Source organism: Amaranthus tricolor, chromosome 1, assembly GCF_026212465.1.
Source record: "Amaranthus tricolor cultivar Red isolate AtriRed21 chromosome 1, ASM2621246v1, whole genome shotgun sequence".
NCBI classification, from domain to species: Eukaryota; Viridiplantae; Streptophyta; class Magnoliopsida; order Caryophyllales; family Amaranthaceae; genus Amaranthus; species Amaranthus tricolor.
In genome coordinates this window covers 9,488,116-9,508,457 of record NC_080047.1, presented here as the reverse complement: position 1 = coordinate 9,508,457, position 20,342 = coordinate 9,488,116, and the positions used below count along the sequence as shown (strand labels likewise).

Here is a 20,342-nt window from a genome sequence, read left to right as displayed (position 1 = left end):
TTACTCTTGATTATTTCTTTAAGCTGTATTTAATGATTCTTTTTACTCTTTATGATATTGATTTTGTTATTTTTTTGATTATGTTTTTGAGCTGTTTTTAATCCCAAAATCAAGATCTGGTTTTAGTCCTTCACCAGATCTGGTTTGAAATATGATGTTGTATGATCTTGTTTTTTTAAACTTTGATTTAAACTTTGATCTATTACTAATGATAAGATTTTTATTATGTGTACTTCCTCTGTTATGTTTTTGTTGCTACTTAAGATTATTAAGGAGATGGACACAAAGGAAAAAGCGTGCGACTCATTAGAATCCCAAAGAGAATGTAAAAAATACGATAATATCTTTGGTTCGTGGTACGATCATTATTATTTGAAATGTTGGGAATTAAATTGTGTTGAAGATCCTGATCAAGAACCCCCACCTTGGTACTACGGTTTACCAGATGAGGAGGATTATGCATTAATCGATAAGGTGCAACCTAAGCAAAAGAGGCCACGCAAGACGACAATTCGTGGTCTTAACTTATTTTTGATATTATTCATGATGTTTATATTTATTGAAAATGTTTTTTTTGTTAATGTCTCAATGATGAGTGTTATTTGCTTGATGAAATGTGTAGATAGTAGTGTGTTTCATTGCCACCTTAGAGTTAAATCATGAGCAGTAGATATTAACACATGATTAATGTGTTTTGTCTTATTGCCGGTTCAAGCACTAAGATGAGGCTGAGATACCTACATTTGCACAATTTCAAATGATGATTAATCGTTAAATCTGAGAGTTAAATAAACGTACACAAGTGAAAATTGGAATGATGAATGATGTTTAACTTGCTTAGTTTTTTTTTTGTGACATAACTACCTCAATGACTAAATGGAGAGGTATGCATAATTGTATACTTACAAAATGTTGTCATACATACTGTTTTCTTTACAAAATGTCTACATATTGATAATTAATTTCAATCATCTTGCGGAAGATCATTGAGATTAATTATACCATGAGATAAAAATTGTCGTGCTGCATCAATTAGTTCTTGTGGAATTTCTAATTGCCTGGGCAGCATACCCAGCCTGTCCAGTCTTTGTTTTCCAATGTGTGGATTCTTATAGTTATTACCGCCTTTAGCTTTTAGTACCTCTATCATGCATAGTTGATACTGTATCCAAGTGTAGTTTAAAAGCTTTGGTTCAAAAGTGTCATATGCATCAGTGACTGCCTTTATCAGATCATTGAGGTCTTTGGGGAATGACTTGAATTGAATTGATTGCAAAGCACTAAACAATCCCAAGTCCAAGATGTTCATATCTGGACTAGAGGCTGGTTGACAAACAAGTCTTATGTTAAATCCGTCTTTCTTTGCTTCTTCATTGAATGCATGATCATTTATTAAAATATGTGGCTTGGCGTTATCTTGTTGAATCCATATATCTTTCACTCCATTTGCTGGCCATTTTGATCTTATAGCTGGTAGCACTTCAGTGATTAGTTTGTCTCGTAGAATGTCGCGTGTAACTCTTGTTATTGCTCGTAATGTTGCTGTACCCGCTGGTCTGTTTTCTGACCTCCTCACTGCATAATGAGTTTCTGTAAACGGAAAAATTCCTATTTTCCCATCCCACAACACTTCACCTGTAGCATTAATGTGAGGTCTTGCAATAGCTGCTATAAACATCACTTTGCCTATGAAATTTTTATTTTGCACACATCTATATGGTTCCTCCTCTTCCCAAGGAAATAAGTAATACCTTTGTGTTGCCCTACTCATGTAGAACCATTTTTCATCTATGTGCACAACATTATACATAAGTGAGAATTTTGGTATGTTGTCTACAGTGGGTGGTATTACTTGGGATAAAATGAAGTTGACTCTTCTCATTTTGTGGTCATGAGAAAGTTTTGGTTTAATAGAATTCGTATGTGCTCTAATAATATCGGATTTCATCATTCTATAAACTTGTGAATGACCAATGCCTAATGCAGAGGCCATTGCTCTAATTGTGGTCCTCTTTTCAATCGGAACAGCATTCAGCAAATTCATGTCAAAAACTTTTGGTTTCCTACCAACTCTTCCCCTTTTTCTACTATTAACATCAATTAAAATGCCATTTTGCATTGATGTTTTGGCTGATTCCCACAGCCTTGATATTGTCCACCTAGATGTGTTATGTTGCATTGCAATTGTTTTAATTGTACCCCGTGGCAAACGTCTATCTGATTCTGTAGACAAACTAGTTAACTGTTGTACAATTAACTTTCTGGTCTCAACTGGTAGTTCCTTCTTACTACCTACTGGTTGCTGTCTTAATGTTTCTGTTTCTGTTTCTGTTTCTTCATGTGTTAATGTTTGACCATGGCTTATGGGTTCCTCCAAACTCAAACTGACATCGATGTTTCCATAATTCTCACTTGTGTACTCATTATAAATGTCATATTCACAATCTATATTAAGGTTTTCAAAAAAAGAAATAAATACCTCAATATCAGGATTAATGAATTCATCTTCTTGAATTTGAACCTCAGCCATTTGTTGTTTTTGATTGCTTGTTGTTGGTTTTGTAGAGTTGATGAAAGAAATAGGTTTGGATCCAAATTCTTATGAACTTTTTAAAAGGGGAGGACAGCAGATGAAGAAATTGAAATGAAGAAGTGTTGAAAATTTTAATGCTGACTATAGAAGAATTTGATCTATTTATAGAAGATGAAATGTGTTAATGCTGACTTTTGTGTAAAAATTTTAACTTTTGCTGATAATTTGTAATATTGGAGGGAATTATTTGGGTGGGAAAATATTTTTTGGGGGGAAATGAAACTGACATGTAAATTAATCTGCAAAATATTTACCTAATCTTAACTATTTTTCCTTTTTCTTTTAAAATTAACAACAACAAAAACATCAAATCTTATAAACTCAACAGTAGCCTATGAAGTAGGTGTTCAACATTCTTAATATTTGTGCCAAACCTAATGTAGCATTTAAATCAGAACGGAGGAAGTATATCATGTCATTCATATGGTAATGAAAGTTTAATCATAACAAAAGTTTTTTCCTCACAATTTTCTATTATCACATAATGCCACGTGTTCAAATGGTAATACATTGGAATAAATTTTGTAAAGAAAATGAAATTCTTAAAAGAGTATAACCATGATCATCGCACTGAACTTGTGAAGAGATATTCGTGCCAAAATTACATTAACTTTGCATTACTATTCTCACCATTTAGTACTAGTCATTGCCAAACGAGCCAGAACTTAATCATTCTAACGTTTAAATTTATTTTTATAAATTAAATTCCCTCTTATACCACAAAAACTTTGTGTGCATGATAAAAAGAATATGATCTTCTTAATATTAAACAATTTTTTTTTTAGACAAAGAAAAATAATTTTAAACAGATTGAATTGAACTAATATAGAAATATATATGAAATTTATTAATATGAGTGATATATAATGGACAAGCTAAACTGATCTTCCATAAAAGAAATAATTCAATTTAACTTTTACATTTCTTAAATTATGTAATTGATGTAAAATTGATGGGTTACCAAGTTTCAACTAAAAATAAAACTTCATGACATAGTAGCCAATATAAATATAAAACTAAATAGAGCAAACTTATGACCAATATTATTGACTTAGTAAATAGTACTCCTCATTCTTCAATCCTTTTAAAATTACTGTTAATGATGACTTATTGCTTCAATCCTTTTAAAATTACTATTAATAATGATTTATTAAGAGAAAAAATAAATTTTTTAGAGTAATTAAAAGAGAGGGATAAAGTATTAGAATAATATAGTAGATGTATAATATTTGAAAATAAACACTATAACACAAAACTTTATTTTTCTTCCAACTTTTGAAATGAATGTGGAAAATTTTGATTGGAAAGAGAATTCTGTCTCAATAGAGAAAAAAATGTATGAGTCATAAATAATACATTCAAGCATGCATCTAAGAGACCATGACTCATTGTGCTTTGATTTTCTTTGAAAATCTTGAGTATTTATTGACTAATATTCTTGAGTTTTAAGGAATTAACTTTGCTATTAAATAAAAATCGACAAAAAGGTTATGAATATATTCTTAATTTCCGTCTATTTAGACTTGGTTGATCAATCTAATGACTTTAAATTTATATTATTCAAAATCATGTGAATATAAAGGAAAACATATATATAGTTGAATTGAACAATACTACTAAAATTTTTATTTAATTTTTATGGAGTATATACATATCGTAAAGTTTAATTATTAAATTAAATTTTTGATTGAGTTGTTTCTTTGACGTGGTATCAGAACCAATATAGTGGATGATTACGGGTCAAAAATCTATTATCTCTTATTTTAAGTGAAATCAATATGGACACAAAAGCTAATTTTGAACTCACCCGAAACATTTGATACAGAATCAAACCAATAATCTAGATGAACACATGTCTTAAGTGTACGTAACTTAAGAACGCTCCTATAATAAAATACTAAAGTTTGAGTGCATTAGACACTTTGAGTGGTCAGCAATGATCTCATCAATCAATAATATAAACCAAATAGTTTATTAAATAAAGTAGTATTTTCCGACATTAATAGTCAGAGTTTGGTCATAAATGCTTTTTTAATTCATTTCAACTTAATTCTCATTCAATTGGAGATTAGTAAGTAAGAATTTTTGACAATATCTTGTCAGTCAATCAAACAATCAAAAAATTTAGAAAAAGATAGTCAAAATTTAGTAATCCACATAGTTTTTTGTTTTTGTTAAGCAAACCATTATATGATAACAAACATGCATTTTATAAGAATAATGTTGAAAGAGTCTATACCCTCAAAACAAACTTACATATAATGAAAGAAAGACATGCCAACAATATGAAATACAAAACTATTGGATTAAATAAACAATCCTAACTAATTAAACCGCCCACTAGCTAAGATCATTTACAAACAACTATACTTTATGGCAAGAAGTTTCATAGTAAGTCATACATAACATTCATAATTACAACATAATTAAACTACATTAATTAGTAGAAGTTAACATAAAAATTAATTAATTAATTAATTAATTAGTAGTTTCCAAACTATGGATTAAATAAACAATTTAGATGAATTTTGCATAATAATTTAAAATATATGGGAATAATGAAGGGCTATAAGAACAAGAGAAAGAGTTGACTAGAAAATAGGGAACCAAATGACCAATTAGCACACGGTGGCGCATGTTAGGAAATACCGCCCACCCTTCTCTCTGTTTTTGACTGGATTTTACTAAATTGAACAACACGTGATATTAAGAAGGATGGTTCCTGGGGTGCGCATTGTACCATTATTTATTTTCCTTGTTTGGTTTTGTTGTATCTCATCAATATGTTCCACGTGCATGCTTGGCCGTACGAATTTTCTTGCATGGAATCAAGGGTTTTGAAGACTTTGACGTGAGGAATTTTGTTGAACTTCAATACCTACTAGCTAATGAGTAATGATCATCATTATTATGAGCTAGGATTAATTAAAGTATTATAATTTTCTTTGTCGTTTTGATTTAGCATTAAATAGAAAGTGGTATAGCAAAAATTAAAAAAGAATTTTAAAAATTCTAAGTAATTTTTAAAATTATGATATTTTTCTAATAAATTTGTATCTTAGACACTAAATATATACTACGTAATTTAATATTGAGGCCCCTAATTTTTCCGGGCCCTGTGCGATCAAACATGTTAAACATGCTTAGAACCTCCCCTATATATCTATAAAAATACGTATGTGGGGGCAAATCCAATTGGATCCCGCACCTGCACATAAGAGCACTGAGATTTTATTAAAAAAAATATAGTTTAATCTGTATGATTTGAATCTTAGACCTTTTGCATCAGGGCCTTTATGGAGACACTTATGACCGGTTGAGCTACATACTTTTTATATAACTCCCTTCTCGTGATATTCTTGTTACTTAATCTTCCATAAAGCACAATTATATATACATTTCAATGCGCAATTTGAAAAATTTAACTCACAGTATGAAAACTCGTCGAAATAGATTATTAAATATTGTTTTTTAGGATTGAATTGAAAAAAATTAATTTTAAACATATATATTCATGAATTTTTTAATATTTTTGTTGAATTATTTTTGTTATAATTATACTTACTACATTTAAGTCTTGCATCCGCCACTACACTTTATATTTGGTAGGATTAATTAAAATATTACGCTATTAGAACCCTTTGTAACTTATTGAAGATGCACTTAGAGCAATTGTTATATGTTTCGTAATGCATTTCATAATTAAGCATGAATGCGAGTTTATGTTTGATGAGATTAGAAGTAATGGCTAGTTATAGGCCTAGCAAGCCATGACTATTAGTCAAAATATCCCATTATATTCCAAGTCACCGAAAAGTTAGAGATGACCTCTTCATAAATTCTTCATAAGCTAAGATGCATGCTTAACCTAGTTTGCTAAAGTGTTAGCCCTAAACCCTAAAATTTTATCATTTAATAATTTATCTTCTAAGTAGTTGGTAGTGCAACCAATCAAGAAAACTAATTAATAACTTATTAAAGGCCCTAAAATAATTGATTAATTACATTTATTAACTGGAGTTGTAGAATCAAATCAGTATTGTTAATATATAATAATTACTATTTTTTCATTTAAAAATATCAGATAAAAATTATATTTAACGTATTTTTTATTCACCAAAGTCATATGCATACTCTTTGTAATTGAAATGGATGTATTACAAAACCATCAAAATATTACATGCCTAACATCCTAAAAAAATAAAACGATTTAATTTAATTAATTAATAATAGTTAATTATTAGGTCAATTATCCTCCTTGTTGTTTCCCCACTTGTCAAGCAATACACGTTTACTCCACTAGTGGGATTATGTCATTTATTTTTTGGGTTTAGGTAAAGGGATGTTTCTTATATTTAATTTTAATTTTGTATTTAAATAACATTTGATTTTTTTTAAAAGAATATTTTTATCAAGCAAGGAGTAAGAAAAAGAGGATGACCTCGTTGAAAAAAAGAAGATTTTGGACTTTTATGCTGTAAATTGGCCAATAGGTTTTGTTCCTTGTTGTTCACTTCATGAGTGATCGAAAAATAAAGTGAGTGATTTGGATTTGTGTGCTTGAATAATTGATAATATTCATCATGATGTTGGTAGAATTTTGATATTTGCATGTGGTATGTGGCTAATCTTCTCAGCATGGACTCCTATTATCTCATCATTATTTTGTATCTCATCTCCACTGTCGACAAATTCATATTATATATTGTAAATACAATTATTGTAAATTAAAACTTTAAAGTGTGATTATTTGTAAATTGCAATTTTATTCTTGTTCTGTAAATTATAGCCATTGAATATTAATGCTTATGGTGTTTAGGCCAAATTATAGGAGTTCAACCATTTTAATGGTGAGAATTTTAAATTAAGTGGACGGAATCCTGTAATTTAGCCTGAGTGTTATTGATATTGATACTTCGATTGTTGCAATTTGCAAAAAATAAGATTAAATAAGATTAAGACTATAATTCACAAAAGGCCTAAACTTTAAAGATGTAATATGCAAATTATTCTCGTAAATATTTACTACATAACATTAGTTTGCTACTAGAGTGATAATTTTTCATGTAATATATTTACTATTATTAGCAATTTTAAAGAGAAACAACAGTAGATTTTACTCCTATTTATTTAAAATTAATTAGTAAAATAATCATTTTATCATTATATACATGTGTCATAACTCACAAACTTATGATTATTTTATTTAGTTGCAATTTATTACGAGAAGACTAAGTCATTTTTCATAAAAGTTAAGTCGTTATATTATAATTCGTTTTTGATTTGTGCAGTTGAATAGTAAATAATATTTTATTTTTAATACTTCTCCAATGCGTAAAAATACATAGTCAAGCTAGCTAGTGAGATTTCTTTTATACTTCTTAATACATATTTTCATATATTAACTTTTAATTAATTAATATTATACACATTTAAAGATATTTTGCTGTTAAAACAATATATTGAATAGTGTAAAGACTGTAAGTATAAAACAGATAAATAGGATAATATATAATCAAATATTATACTTCTATTAATCTTTGAAGTAAAAATGACATACATTGTCACATAGTTATATGGTGTTACTATGATAAACTATTATTTTTAAATCTAATTAATAAAATTGCACATCTAAGTTGATTTAGTTTATTTGTAATCTACTTCCTTATTTAAACATTCATATTTTTGGAAAATGAATTGTACCAAAAAGCAAACACGATCAATTTAAGACACATAATATAAACTTATATAAAGCTATATGATTCTAGAAACATTTGGTTGTAAGAGGAGTAATTCTATGCTTAATTAAATTAAGGTAATTAATAATAGTTGAATTTAAATAAGCCATATGAATAAACGTACAAAATAAACCTTAAAATATACTTAAGGAAATTAACCCATTAATCACTATTGCCTTACCGATTATATGCTTATGAGTTTTCAATATAAATAGGTTTCAATTATAATTGGTTGTATATTTCTTTAGGTCATGATATTGGTCCTAATTTTTATCTTTGTATTGTTTATTGTGTTATTTTAATTTGTTTGATCTTGCTTTGCTTTCCTGTGCAGGTGTTCTCAAGTGAATGCTCTTTGATCATAATTTTTTTTATGGGCATGCTTGGATTTAATATAAATATTTAAAGGAAAAAATAAAGTCAAACTGATGAAATGAAAGCAAATAGAGATACATTTGAAATAGTTGAGATAGTTGTGAAGAAGGTAAAATGAGTATGAAATAAAAATAATAAAGAAAAAAAGAAGATATTTTTCCTATTATGGAGGTAATACATTTCTATACCCTCTCCTAGGATAAATATTTACCCCACAAAATTGAGAGCTCCTTTCATTTTTCATTACTTTGCAACTATTCTTCCACCTCTACAACAATAAAATTCATTAAGTTCTCATTTATCAACATTGTTTTCTTACTTTGACTTTTATCCCCTTAAATATTTACGCATAATCTAAACATACACTAAATATTGGTTGTTGTCTTACATCACTTCTCAAACCATGATCAAAAGATGATCAAGAATAGAAAGTTGTACTCCACCATGTCTATAACCACTATCCCACACCATCATTACATAAAGCCGGCAAAAAAAAAACAGCCGGAATTAGAACAATATAATTGTTCACTAAAATTGAAACAATTAAAACCTAATAAATCAATCACATAATTAAAATTAAATTTGTCAAATAACAACTCAAACAAAAATTTAAGCTGATGGTTAAAATTCCAAAATATATCATACTCTTACTTTAACAATTATGGATCTAGCAAAGGTCCTTTTACATATATATATATATATATATATATATATATATATATATATATATATATATATATATATATATATATATATATATATATATATATATATACATACATACATACATACATACATACATACATACATACATACATACATACATACATACATACATATATATATATATATATATATATATATATATATATATATATATATATATATATATATATATATATATATATATATATATATATATATATATATATATATATATATATATATATATACATATATACATATATATATATATATATATATATATATATACACATATATATATATATATATATATATATATATACATATATACATATATATATATATATATATATATATATATATATATATATATATATTCAACTTTAAATTAGGAGTAGTTGAAATTTAAACATGTAATCTATTATCACATTGGCTTCGAATACCATGTCAATTAGGAACCACAAAACTTATTTAATATAGTATTACAGCAAGTCTTATATGAGACCGACTCACCGTGAGACGAGCCCATACAAGCAACCCATTAGAATAACCATAAAAAAAAACCGATGAAATTTTAATTGTAAAAAGCAGCAACTTTTTTTTTTAAAGTTTGGGCTGATCTAATTAAGGTCGTCTCATGGTGAGACGGTCTCAATAAATAATTAGTGATGGTATTAAATTTTAAACTATTTGATATGTTATTAAGTTTTCAGCCCATACGCGTAGTATAATGATGGTATTACGGTTAAGCATACATGAATTAACTTTAAAATGACAATGACTTGTTGGCAAATAGCTGATCAAAAGTCATCTTCATGCATCTCATTTGGACGAAACATTAAAAAGATGACAGCTTTGTCGAGTCTTATATAAACTTGGTCAAGTTCGAGCAAACACTTAGACAATAAGTACTATGCATGCGTATTGTAAAATTAATAAAGTTTGTTTAGCCAACCATAAGATTTACTCCATGGTATATTTACATAACATCAAGAATATTTACATTTCTATCCTTTCAATTTGCTATTAAAAATAACGTATTAAATAAAAAATGTTATTTTTAATAGCAATTTAAAGAAATAAAAAAAAATAACCAATGCTTAATTAATAGTTACAAGTAAATTATACAATAAAAAAATTATGTTCGCAAAATTAAAATTATGTTTGCTATTAAAATTTTACGCATCTTTCACATGCAATGAACATTAATTGACAAATCAAAAATTTATGTTTGCAAAATTTATATTAAGTAATGGTCAATGTAATATATATTACATCGACATAAATTCAACTAACATACACTTCTATAATATAACATTTAATTATATATTAATAAAAAAGCAATTTGAATTATATATAAATTATAATATCGGAAATAAAACTACATTAGCCAAAATAAGATAGAGGCAGTCCTAATTATTACTTAATTTTCACAAATAGGATACCACCAAGTGTCGTTTGGCATAGCCTCAAGAATAGAGGTATTTCACGAAGGTATATTGAGGTAATACAGAACATGTATGACAGAGTGTCGAAAAACATACATACGCCGATGGGTATGACAAACTCTTTTCCAATTAAAGTGGGATTACATCAGGGATCAGCACAAAGTCCTTTCATTTTTACGGTCATTATGGAAGAAATCTCTAAATCTATCTAGGAGACCGTACCATGGTGCATGCTTTTTGCCGACGATATAGTTTTGGTCGCAGAAACAAAGGAGGAGGCTAATAGGAAATTGGAAGAGTGGAGGGTAAGGGGTTGCGCATAAATCGATAGGGGAGCCAAAGGTTACCATAGGGGGAGAAGTTGTTGCATGTACGTCCAAATTTAAATATTTGGGATTGGTGATTCAAAGTAATGGGGAGATTGATGGAGACGTTACTAATCGTATACAAGCGGGTTGGCTTAAGTGGCGAATAGCAACCGGGATGCTTTGTGATAAAAAGTTCCCGAGGAGATTAAAAGGTAAATTTTACCGCGTTACGATTAGGCTGACATTGTTATATGGGACAGAATGTTGGCCCGTAATGAAAGTTTTCGAACAGAGGATGGAAGTAACGGAAATGCGTATGTTGAGGTGGATGTGTGGTAATACTATGATGGACATGATAAGAAACCAGGAATTTAGGGAGAAGGTAGGGGTTGCACCACTCTCCGCAAAGATGCGGGAGAACAGGTTGAGATGGTTTGGGCATGTGCAGAGAAAGATACATGACGCCCCAAAAAAAAGGATCGAATGCATCATAATGGAGGGCTAGAGAAGTCGAGGAAGACCTAGAAGAACATGAGAGGAACAGATTGAAAGTGACTTGCATAAACTTCACCTCTCCAAGGACCTGACCAGGGATAGGGGCTGTTGGCGGCGTCTTATTCACGTCTTAGATTACTAAACTCGTCCCTTTTACCCATCGTTTGTTATTGTACATTGCCTTTTATTATCGCTCTTTACCTCCTTCTTTACTTATATCTTTTTTTAGTTATTTGTACGTATTCTATTTATTCTATTTGTAAGCTGCATGTTTTTCTCACTTTGAAGACCTTTCTCGAGCCGAGGAACTTTTTGACCGCGCTATCCTCTATGGGTATAAGCTGCCGTTTTTCTTCCCTCCCCAAACCCTGATCATAGTTTTCTATGAGCGGGTTACACCGGGTATGATGATGATGAATTGGCTCGTAATTCATTTTACCATTGTCAATTCTTTTCCATTGAATTATAGATTTATTTATTTTGCTATATGTCTATATGTTTTTCTTAAACATAAAAGTTATGTAAAATTATTACAGACATGTTTGGTTTTTGATATTAAAAAGTGGTAGTTTAATTTGAATAATTTTTTGTGTAAATTTTTATGAAATATTATCAGCCATGTCATAAAAAAATTTAATTTTAGAAATTTTCATAATTACCTATAGGCAACAAATATAACATTCTCATGTATTGGATTTTGTGACAAATGAGATAATAGAAGCAGAATAAACGATCACCTTATTAAGAGATTTTCTTTCTAAAATTAAATTAAATTTTCATCATCATTTCCACCATTTAGTATTAATTATCAAAGGTGAGATCAGTACGTTATCACTTTATTATGGTAGGGTATTCTGCATTCCCCATCTTAACAATTACTACCTTACCATATAAATCGGTTATTTGTGTACTTATTATTTGAAACATTTATGATTCAACTATAATCCACCTATTTCTTTGAGTTTGTCTCTTAAATTACAAAGATATTTCATATAAATAATCAATAATATTATAAATAACTAAGATTTAGATTGATATGAAAAAGATTTTAGCATTATTTCACATAAAACAAATACTCCGTTAACATAAGTGTTTTATTTTTATTATTAAGTCAGTTTACTAAAAGTACTCTAGTTAGATATGAAGTTGATTTTATTGTTTCACATAAAAAATTCTTCTTTCAATTCAACAACCAACATAAGTGTATTATTTTATTATTCTTGAGTCAGTTTTCATAATTTTTCTACCTTTATAAAATTATTTGGGGTTCATATGTTTTTAAGACTAAGATTTCTAAACTTTAATTTCTTATCTATTAACTTATATTTTCTTAAAATTTTTATTTTTAGAATTAAAAAACTCACCTATAACGAGAGTACATAATAATTTTTTCTGTATATATATATTTCCTCTAGTATAATTATTTTGTCACCTTATTTTATGGCCTTAAATTAAATATCTAGTGGTCCATTTGTTTTGCTCGAACGTGCAAAACAGCAAAGAATAGGGTACAGTACTACAGTGTCATAGTTTCTCTTATTAGGAACGTACTTGCTCACTGTCTAAATCGTCTTAAATACATGTAAATCTCATGTAGTGTCTTAAATACAAATTTTATGCAACTATAAAACAATTTTACATTATTAGATTTTTAATTAACTAGTTTAAATTTTAATGAAATATAACTGAGAAAGTAATAAATTTTTTAATATTTCTCAATAACAATATTTTCGATCTAAAAATGACATTATTAACATAAACATATATAAAAATTATGTCACCCTAAAGGATAGCTCACAAATTTGTCTCGCCTTTGAAGTTTGAAGCCCTTATGTGTTTGTTGGGAGATCATAAATTTGAAGCAAAAAATCCCCAAAGAATATATATCAATTACCAAAAATGAATGTAATATTTCAATAAGTAAATAACATATATGGATACAACCATCCATGTACACTTTTATTTGTAGTGTTAAATAATGTATAGGATACTAGAAGCGAACAAGAGAATCAATGTTACGGATTGGAGTCTAGTTCATCAGATTTGTTACTTATAGTAGAATATATATATATATATATATTCCGTCAGGTATGAGGAGATAGTCATGAATTGTATCTATATTTTTAGCATAATTAATGTTTCCGTGTGAGGAGGCGTGATAGATCAGAGAATTATATATTTAACATGTGAAAAGGCATGATAAAATATATATTTAACATATGTTTAGACTTAAATTATTAACATAAGCTTTAATTAAGTTGAATTGATTATTTTATATAGTTAAAAAAGATATTACTCTCTCGTATCATGCACTTTTCCTCAATCTTATCTGTACAATCGTTTTCTGGTCCAAATATTTGAAAATTGAATGAAAGTAAAAATTAAATCATGCATGGAGTACTGATAAAGATGTGAATGGTATAGTGATAGTCGTTTACGAATTCAATTCCACCTACAAAATCAAAGTACAGATATTCATATTTAATGTTCTTGTAGTAGTACTTGGGCTTAAAGCTTCACTAATGACTTATTCTATCTTGCAATAGTTCAATAATGTAGAAACAGGGTGAAAAATGTTCAAAGTACAAATAGGGTGAAAAATCATAAAATGTGTGTAAAAGTAGTAAAAAAAGTATATTTTATGAAAAACGGAGAAAAATGTGTAGATGCGATAAAATGGTAAATAAGAATATGTAGATGAGAATTAAAAAAAGAGTGGGTGTCATAGTTAAGAATAAAAATAAAGCAAGTTTAATGAGATATATTGAAAACAAGAGTAAGAATAATTCTTTGGGACAGAGGGAGTATATACTGTCAAGGAACCAACTTAACTATCAGTTTAAATTTTTATTTGGTTGAATTGATTCCTTGACATGATATAGATGACAGCATGAGAATATATCACAAGTGTGAATTTCAACCGCATCTCATTTAAAGTGGAATGAATTAAGAGGGCATGTGTTGTATCTACCCTTTTAATTCAAACTACTTTTATGTCAGAGGCGTGTTAGAATATGTAACTGAGACTCCAACGATCAACTTAAATTTTTAATTAAGTTCGTTCTTTTTAACGTATATTTATATGTCATGCATGATTCATTCTTAAGAGTATACTTCTCTTACCCTTGTATCATAGTTTCCAAGAGGGGGCAAGAAGCAAGCAAATTTGTATTTTAGAGCAATTTGGGATTGAGACTATAAGTTTATTTTTGTGTCGAATGCAATAATCAGCCAAAACAATAAATTGATGCATGGTTAAACTTTTTGGACATGGAGAATTGGGTGATGTCTCAATTAGGAAGTAGTGCATTTTTCATGAAAGATTCTGAATTCTATCCGTATCTATTTTTTTATTTCCCTTAACTTATTTTATAATAAAAATAATTTAAATTTATTTGTTAGAGTATATAATATATCAGTTGGTTTCTTGACATTATTATGTATTTAATTGTTAATACTATATCACAGTACTCTTTTACATTAGAATATGTGTGTATGCATACTTACACACAAAAAATATAAACACATAAATAAAAATCGACTATATGAATCAATAATATTTTGCAATGATGTCCACATAAATTCACTTCAATATATTTCTATTTTGTTTATCATTTGAATTTATAGGTATGCTTAAATCTTTTGTATCTGTTTTTCATTTCTATCATTGAAGCTAGGCATCTAAAGAAAAACCAATTTTGAGAATAAATGCAAATAATTCCACTTTATCTCCTGGAAATTTTTGAGTGAGATTAAGTAATACTCCCTACTATTCAACTTATGTGTTCCATTTTCTTTTATGATCAAATCACCTTAATTGTCTCATTTTTATTTTTGGTATGGGTTTTTGACTTTTATGCCCTTAGTAATTTTATCCTATTTTCAATTATACCTTCCATTACCCATACTAATTTTCCTTCCTTACATTAAAAAATCCATAATATCACTCTCTTTCCTACCGTTAGGGTTCCACTTTTGACTCTCCTTAAAATGCGTGAAAAGTCAAATGGGACTCCTAAGATAAATAGGAGGGAATATTAAGGAATCTAAATATAATTGAGTTTTGTTCTTTAAACACAAAATTACCAAAATTAGATTGGTTCTTTTTTCTTTAACACATCAAATCAACTACACTTCTACTAATACTATCGTTTCACTATAAATAAAATGAATAAATAAATAAATAATTTACGAATTACAGCTTTAAAATTTTATCCTTTTGCAAATTATAGTCTTAATATTTATTTTTTGTGAATTACAGCTACTAAAGTATCAAAATCTTCAGCATATAGGCCAAATTATAGAATTTTGACCATTTTGGTGGTCAATTTTGTAATTTGATCTGAATATTGTAGACTTTGATCTTTATTGGCTGTAATTTACAAAAATAAACATTAATAGGATGTAATTCGAAAAAAAAAATTAAAATTAAAATTTGTAAAAAGGCTAATCTTTAAAATTGTGATTCGCAAAATATTTTAAATAAAATTATAATCAATATTTCAATACTAGCTATAATGTTACTTCTATGATTTTTTAAAGAGATAAAGTAGAAGTTTAGGTATTTTTTAGTTTTACATAAGTAAGGCGAATCCCCTAAGAGCGGATGGGTAGGGGTAATCTATCTTTATATAGGTGATGATTGGTTAAAATCAAATCCTTATTATAGAAAGAAAAAAAATTTAGCTGTGTTAGATCAACCTATAATTTTCTTTAGTAATTTCTTAATATTAAAGGGTTTATAAAATCAAAGATAAAACATTCATGACTCACAGTTAGCCCTAATTTTGAACAAAGAACCGAGAAAAACTAACATTTGTTCTACAATAATTTTAATATTAGTATTATTATTTTCTTAAGAAATAAACTCAACCACAAATTTAAATTAGTTATTTAAGTCTTACAATTATATGTTATACATTATATTGTGTTCCTTCATACGAAACTCCTTTGGTCAATCTTTTCTCATATATAGTACTAAATAAGTAAATTATATGTAAGTACTTGGAATGGTATAGACAAGATTCAAACCTGTGACCATTTTCTCACGTTGACTTCTAATATCATGTCAAAAATTACCTCAACTAAACGTTTAAGCTCATGTTTAAAGTGCAAAACAACAGCCAGTCTCCTAAGAAACCGTCTCTCAGACTCAATCTATTAAAAATGCCTACTCTTACTAGACCAACAAAATTTTAAAAGGGAAAAAATACTCTTTAATTTATAATTGTGCTAAATGCTCCATGTATACTAATTGCAAGTTGCAAGTTGCAACTTTTGAAGGTCTTATTTCCTTCAACTTTATCCAACACATCTACATACATACATAAAATATAGAAGTACTTTTTTAAAGGCCATATATATATATATATATACTATGTACTTTCTTTATATTAATGGTTTTTAATGTATACTAGACAGTTCAACTTGAACTTTTTCCCTGATTATTGAGATTGGACATTACAAAAACCAAAGGAAATGCAATAATATGTGTACTTTTATAGACCATATGAAAATGCACATACGTATAACATAAAAATGCCACATATTACATATATTTTGATAACGAAATTAATTATTTTTAAAAGTTCCTTTGAATTGGCAAATCCATTATCCATGCATGTGTAAGTATGGGTCTCATTTTGTTTTTCTAGATTATTTCCAAAGAAACTTGTTTGCTGTTTGATATATATCATTTTTAGCTCACATTATATGTCTCTAATCAACTTTTAACTTCCAATTCCCATATCGCTCTCTTTTTTTTTTTTTAATTTTCTATACAATATATAAAATACTTTCACTTTAATTTTTAATTTGCCTCATGTAGTAAATTCATATGGACAAATGAATAGTTATAATTATCAATTTATGATGCACTACAACATAATATACTTTTAGTGAAATATTTAGTGATATTTAAATTAAATGTCACTATTTTAAATTTTTAATGGTATAAATATAGTGACATTTATCAGGCTGTTGGCAATATTATAAAAACTTACACTAAAATTTTTTGCGACATTGGGTCTAGTGACATTTTTCATAGATGTCAGTATGTCACTATAGATTATAGTGATAATTACCTATGTCACTACTAAAAGTCAAACAAAGTGTAACTAAATCACTTCATAATAGAATATATTCAAAATAAAAACTAACAATTATTACATTAAAAATATAAATTAATAATATTTTTAAGATCACTAAATATATTCCACTATAATTAATTTTATTGTAGTGATATGTTCTTTATATAATTTGAGTTACATGAAAACCATTAGTTTTTTATTCCGCCATTGTTAGTGCATGAAACTGTTATAATACATTTATATGAATTTTATAAGTTTGGATCGGCCATTGTTAGTGCATGGAACTATTATAAATTTATATGGCAAATAGTGTAGTTGGTGATTGATAAAGTGATGAAGCAAGACACATGAAGATAATGAAAGAGGGTGATGGTCGTCGGCCATGCAGGAAGCAAGAAGGACCCTTTAATTTCATTGCTTTTACATATGATTGGGAGTATTAAAATCTTGCCTTTAATTTGGGCCCTTTAATTGCCCTCTTATCTTCTTCTCAAAAAGGAAGGTGCCTTTAAAATTTTTCCACCACTAATAATTCATAATAGATGTTGAGTTATCAAGAGTTCCACGATTTGCCTCTAAACACCTTTGCTAGATACATGATTCATGGTTGTCTATCTAGCTGGTTGAAGAGTTCAAAACAACTAAATCCGACTCACACCGATGTCAATATGAATTTAAAATTATGTAAACACCAATATGGACACAAAGTCCAACTTTGAGCCGACTTAAAACACATAATTTAAAATCGACTCAATAACTCGAAAGAACACCGTAACTTTACTAGTTAGGGTAGACTTTATTGTGTACTCTTTGGTAGTATTTAGTTCATCCATGGATCCTAAACACAAACGATTTAGATGTTAGATTATACTTCTATATATCACATCATGGTTGTTATGTTTTGTCAAATCAATCTATGATGCTTAGCATTACTCCTTTGTCGCGTTAAAATAGCGAATGATTTGCTTAACTAGTGTTGGAAAAGAAAAAAATATTCATTTTAAAGTTCACCAAAATATATTTTCCAAATTAGTGTTCATTTAAAACCAAAACTTTAATTGTGGTTTGGAAGTTCCAAACCTTTTAATTCTATCCAAAGCTAAAATAACCCAAAATTAAATTAGAATTAAAACTCTTACTTAGCAAAATAGAATTTCGATTGTCTGAAGGAAATATGTATTATAGGACCTTAACCGCTAACTTAAGCCTTAATTGAGTTAGTCTCTACTTGATATCAAATGTCTATGTGACAAAACATTATAGATTCAAATTACACTCATTCCTCATTTAAAATAGAATATAACACTCTGATTTAAACATGACTATATTAATTTGACCTAGAATCAACCAAGAATTAGTAGTTTCTAAATATTACTTAGTCAAATAACTAAATATAGTCATGTTTAAATAAATACTTATTTAACTCATACAAAACCCCATAAATTCAAACCTAACGCATAAGAACATGAATGGATGATCAATCAAAAAAACCAAATTCTCTCAATACCTTAACAAAAAAATTGATGTGCGTTATATTTAGGGTGAATCTAGGTCCGATCATTCCATAAAAAATTCTATTAATATTAAAACGTTCAGTCTAATTAATTTTGTGTACATTAAAAATAAGTATTCATTCAACCCACCTTATATCATTTTTCGAATTCGCGATCAATTTATATTGTCCTACAAATATAAGAAAGAAATCCAATGATATATCACTTTCCATTGATGAATTAAACTTCATAAATGAAACGAGTAGCATATATTATAATTGGACCCATTTTCCCAATTGCAAATAGAAGAGGGATCACCATTAATTTTTTAGCTCATTGAGTCCAAAACGAGCAGCATAATGACGTATCCTTATTATTATTATTATTATTATTATTATTATTATTATTATTATTATTATTATTATAAGTGTATAAACAAAGAAACGCATTTGAAGGTAGGATGATGGGAGCTATTAGTATCTTATTAGTATCAAACTACCCCGGATTAAGACTCTAAAACAAATAATTAGTGATAATAATCATAATAATGTACTTGAAGTGGCTCCCTAATTATATTTAATAATCCGTGGTCCTTGCGTACGTACTTATTTTCAAATCCATCCCATATTAATAAAAAGGTGTAATTAGTTAAGTCATGATTATGACGGTTAATTAATTAATTAATTTGATGTTATTGGTATTGTTAATCATAGTTATGAAGTCGTTGTTTTAATTTAGATTTAAATTAAAATTAGTAGATAATAATTAATTAATTAGGGGTATCTTGGAAAATAGGATGATAGTCAAAATACATGTAGAAAAATAAATTAAAATAAATAAATAATAAAGGAAAAAATGCACTGCCTCTGTCCTTATGAGATCGATATAATGTGAAATGACAAAAAAATTAAGAAACCGGTGAAAATATTATCTAAAATAGAAACATTACAAGATAAAATTGACTACCTAGCTAAAATTGAAATATCGACAAACGCATGTGTGTATAGAAGCAGTATTTTTAATGATTAATGAATTATTCTTATAAGAGATCATCTCTCAGTAATACAACTTGAAAATAAAAAGTTTATAAACTTATAC

The 20,342-nt window shown here is 27.9% G+C and overlaps 1 protein-coding gene across 1 annotated transcript; it reads right to left on the bottom strand.

Annotated features, from left to right (window-relative positions):
- Positions 1–964: 964 nt before the first annotated feature.
- LOC130824338 (uncharacterized) lies at positions 965–2,530 on the bottom strand. Its single transcript, XM_057689345.1, has one exon. It carries the CDS (start codon positions 2,528–2,530, stop codon positions 965–967), a length of 1,566 nt encoding a protein of 521 aa, XP_057545328.1.
- Positions 2,531–20,342: the final 17,812 nt, after the last annotated feature.

Coding starts and splice junctions, on each gene's coding strand:
- LOC130824338 (XM_057689345.1), bottom strand. CDS start 2,530: ATGGCTGAGGTTCAAATTCAAGAAGATGAATTCATTAATCCTGATATT.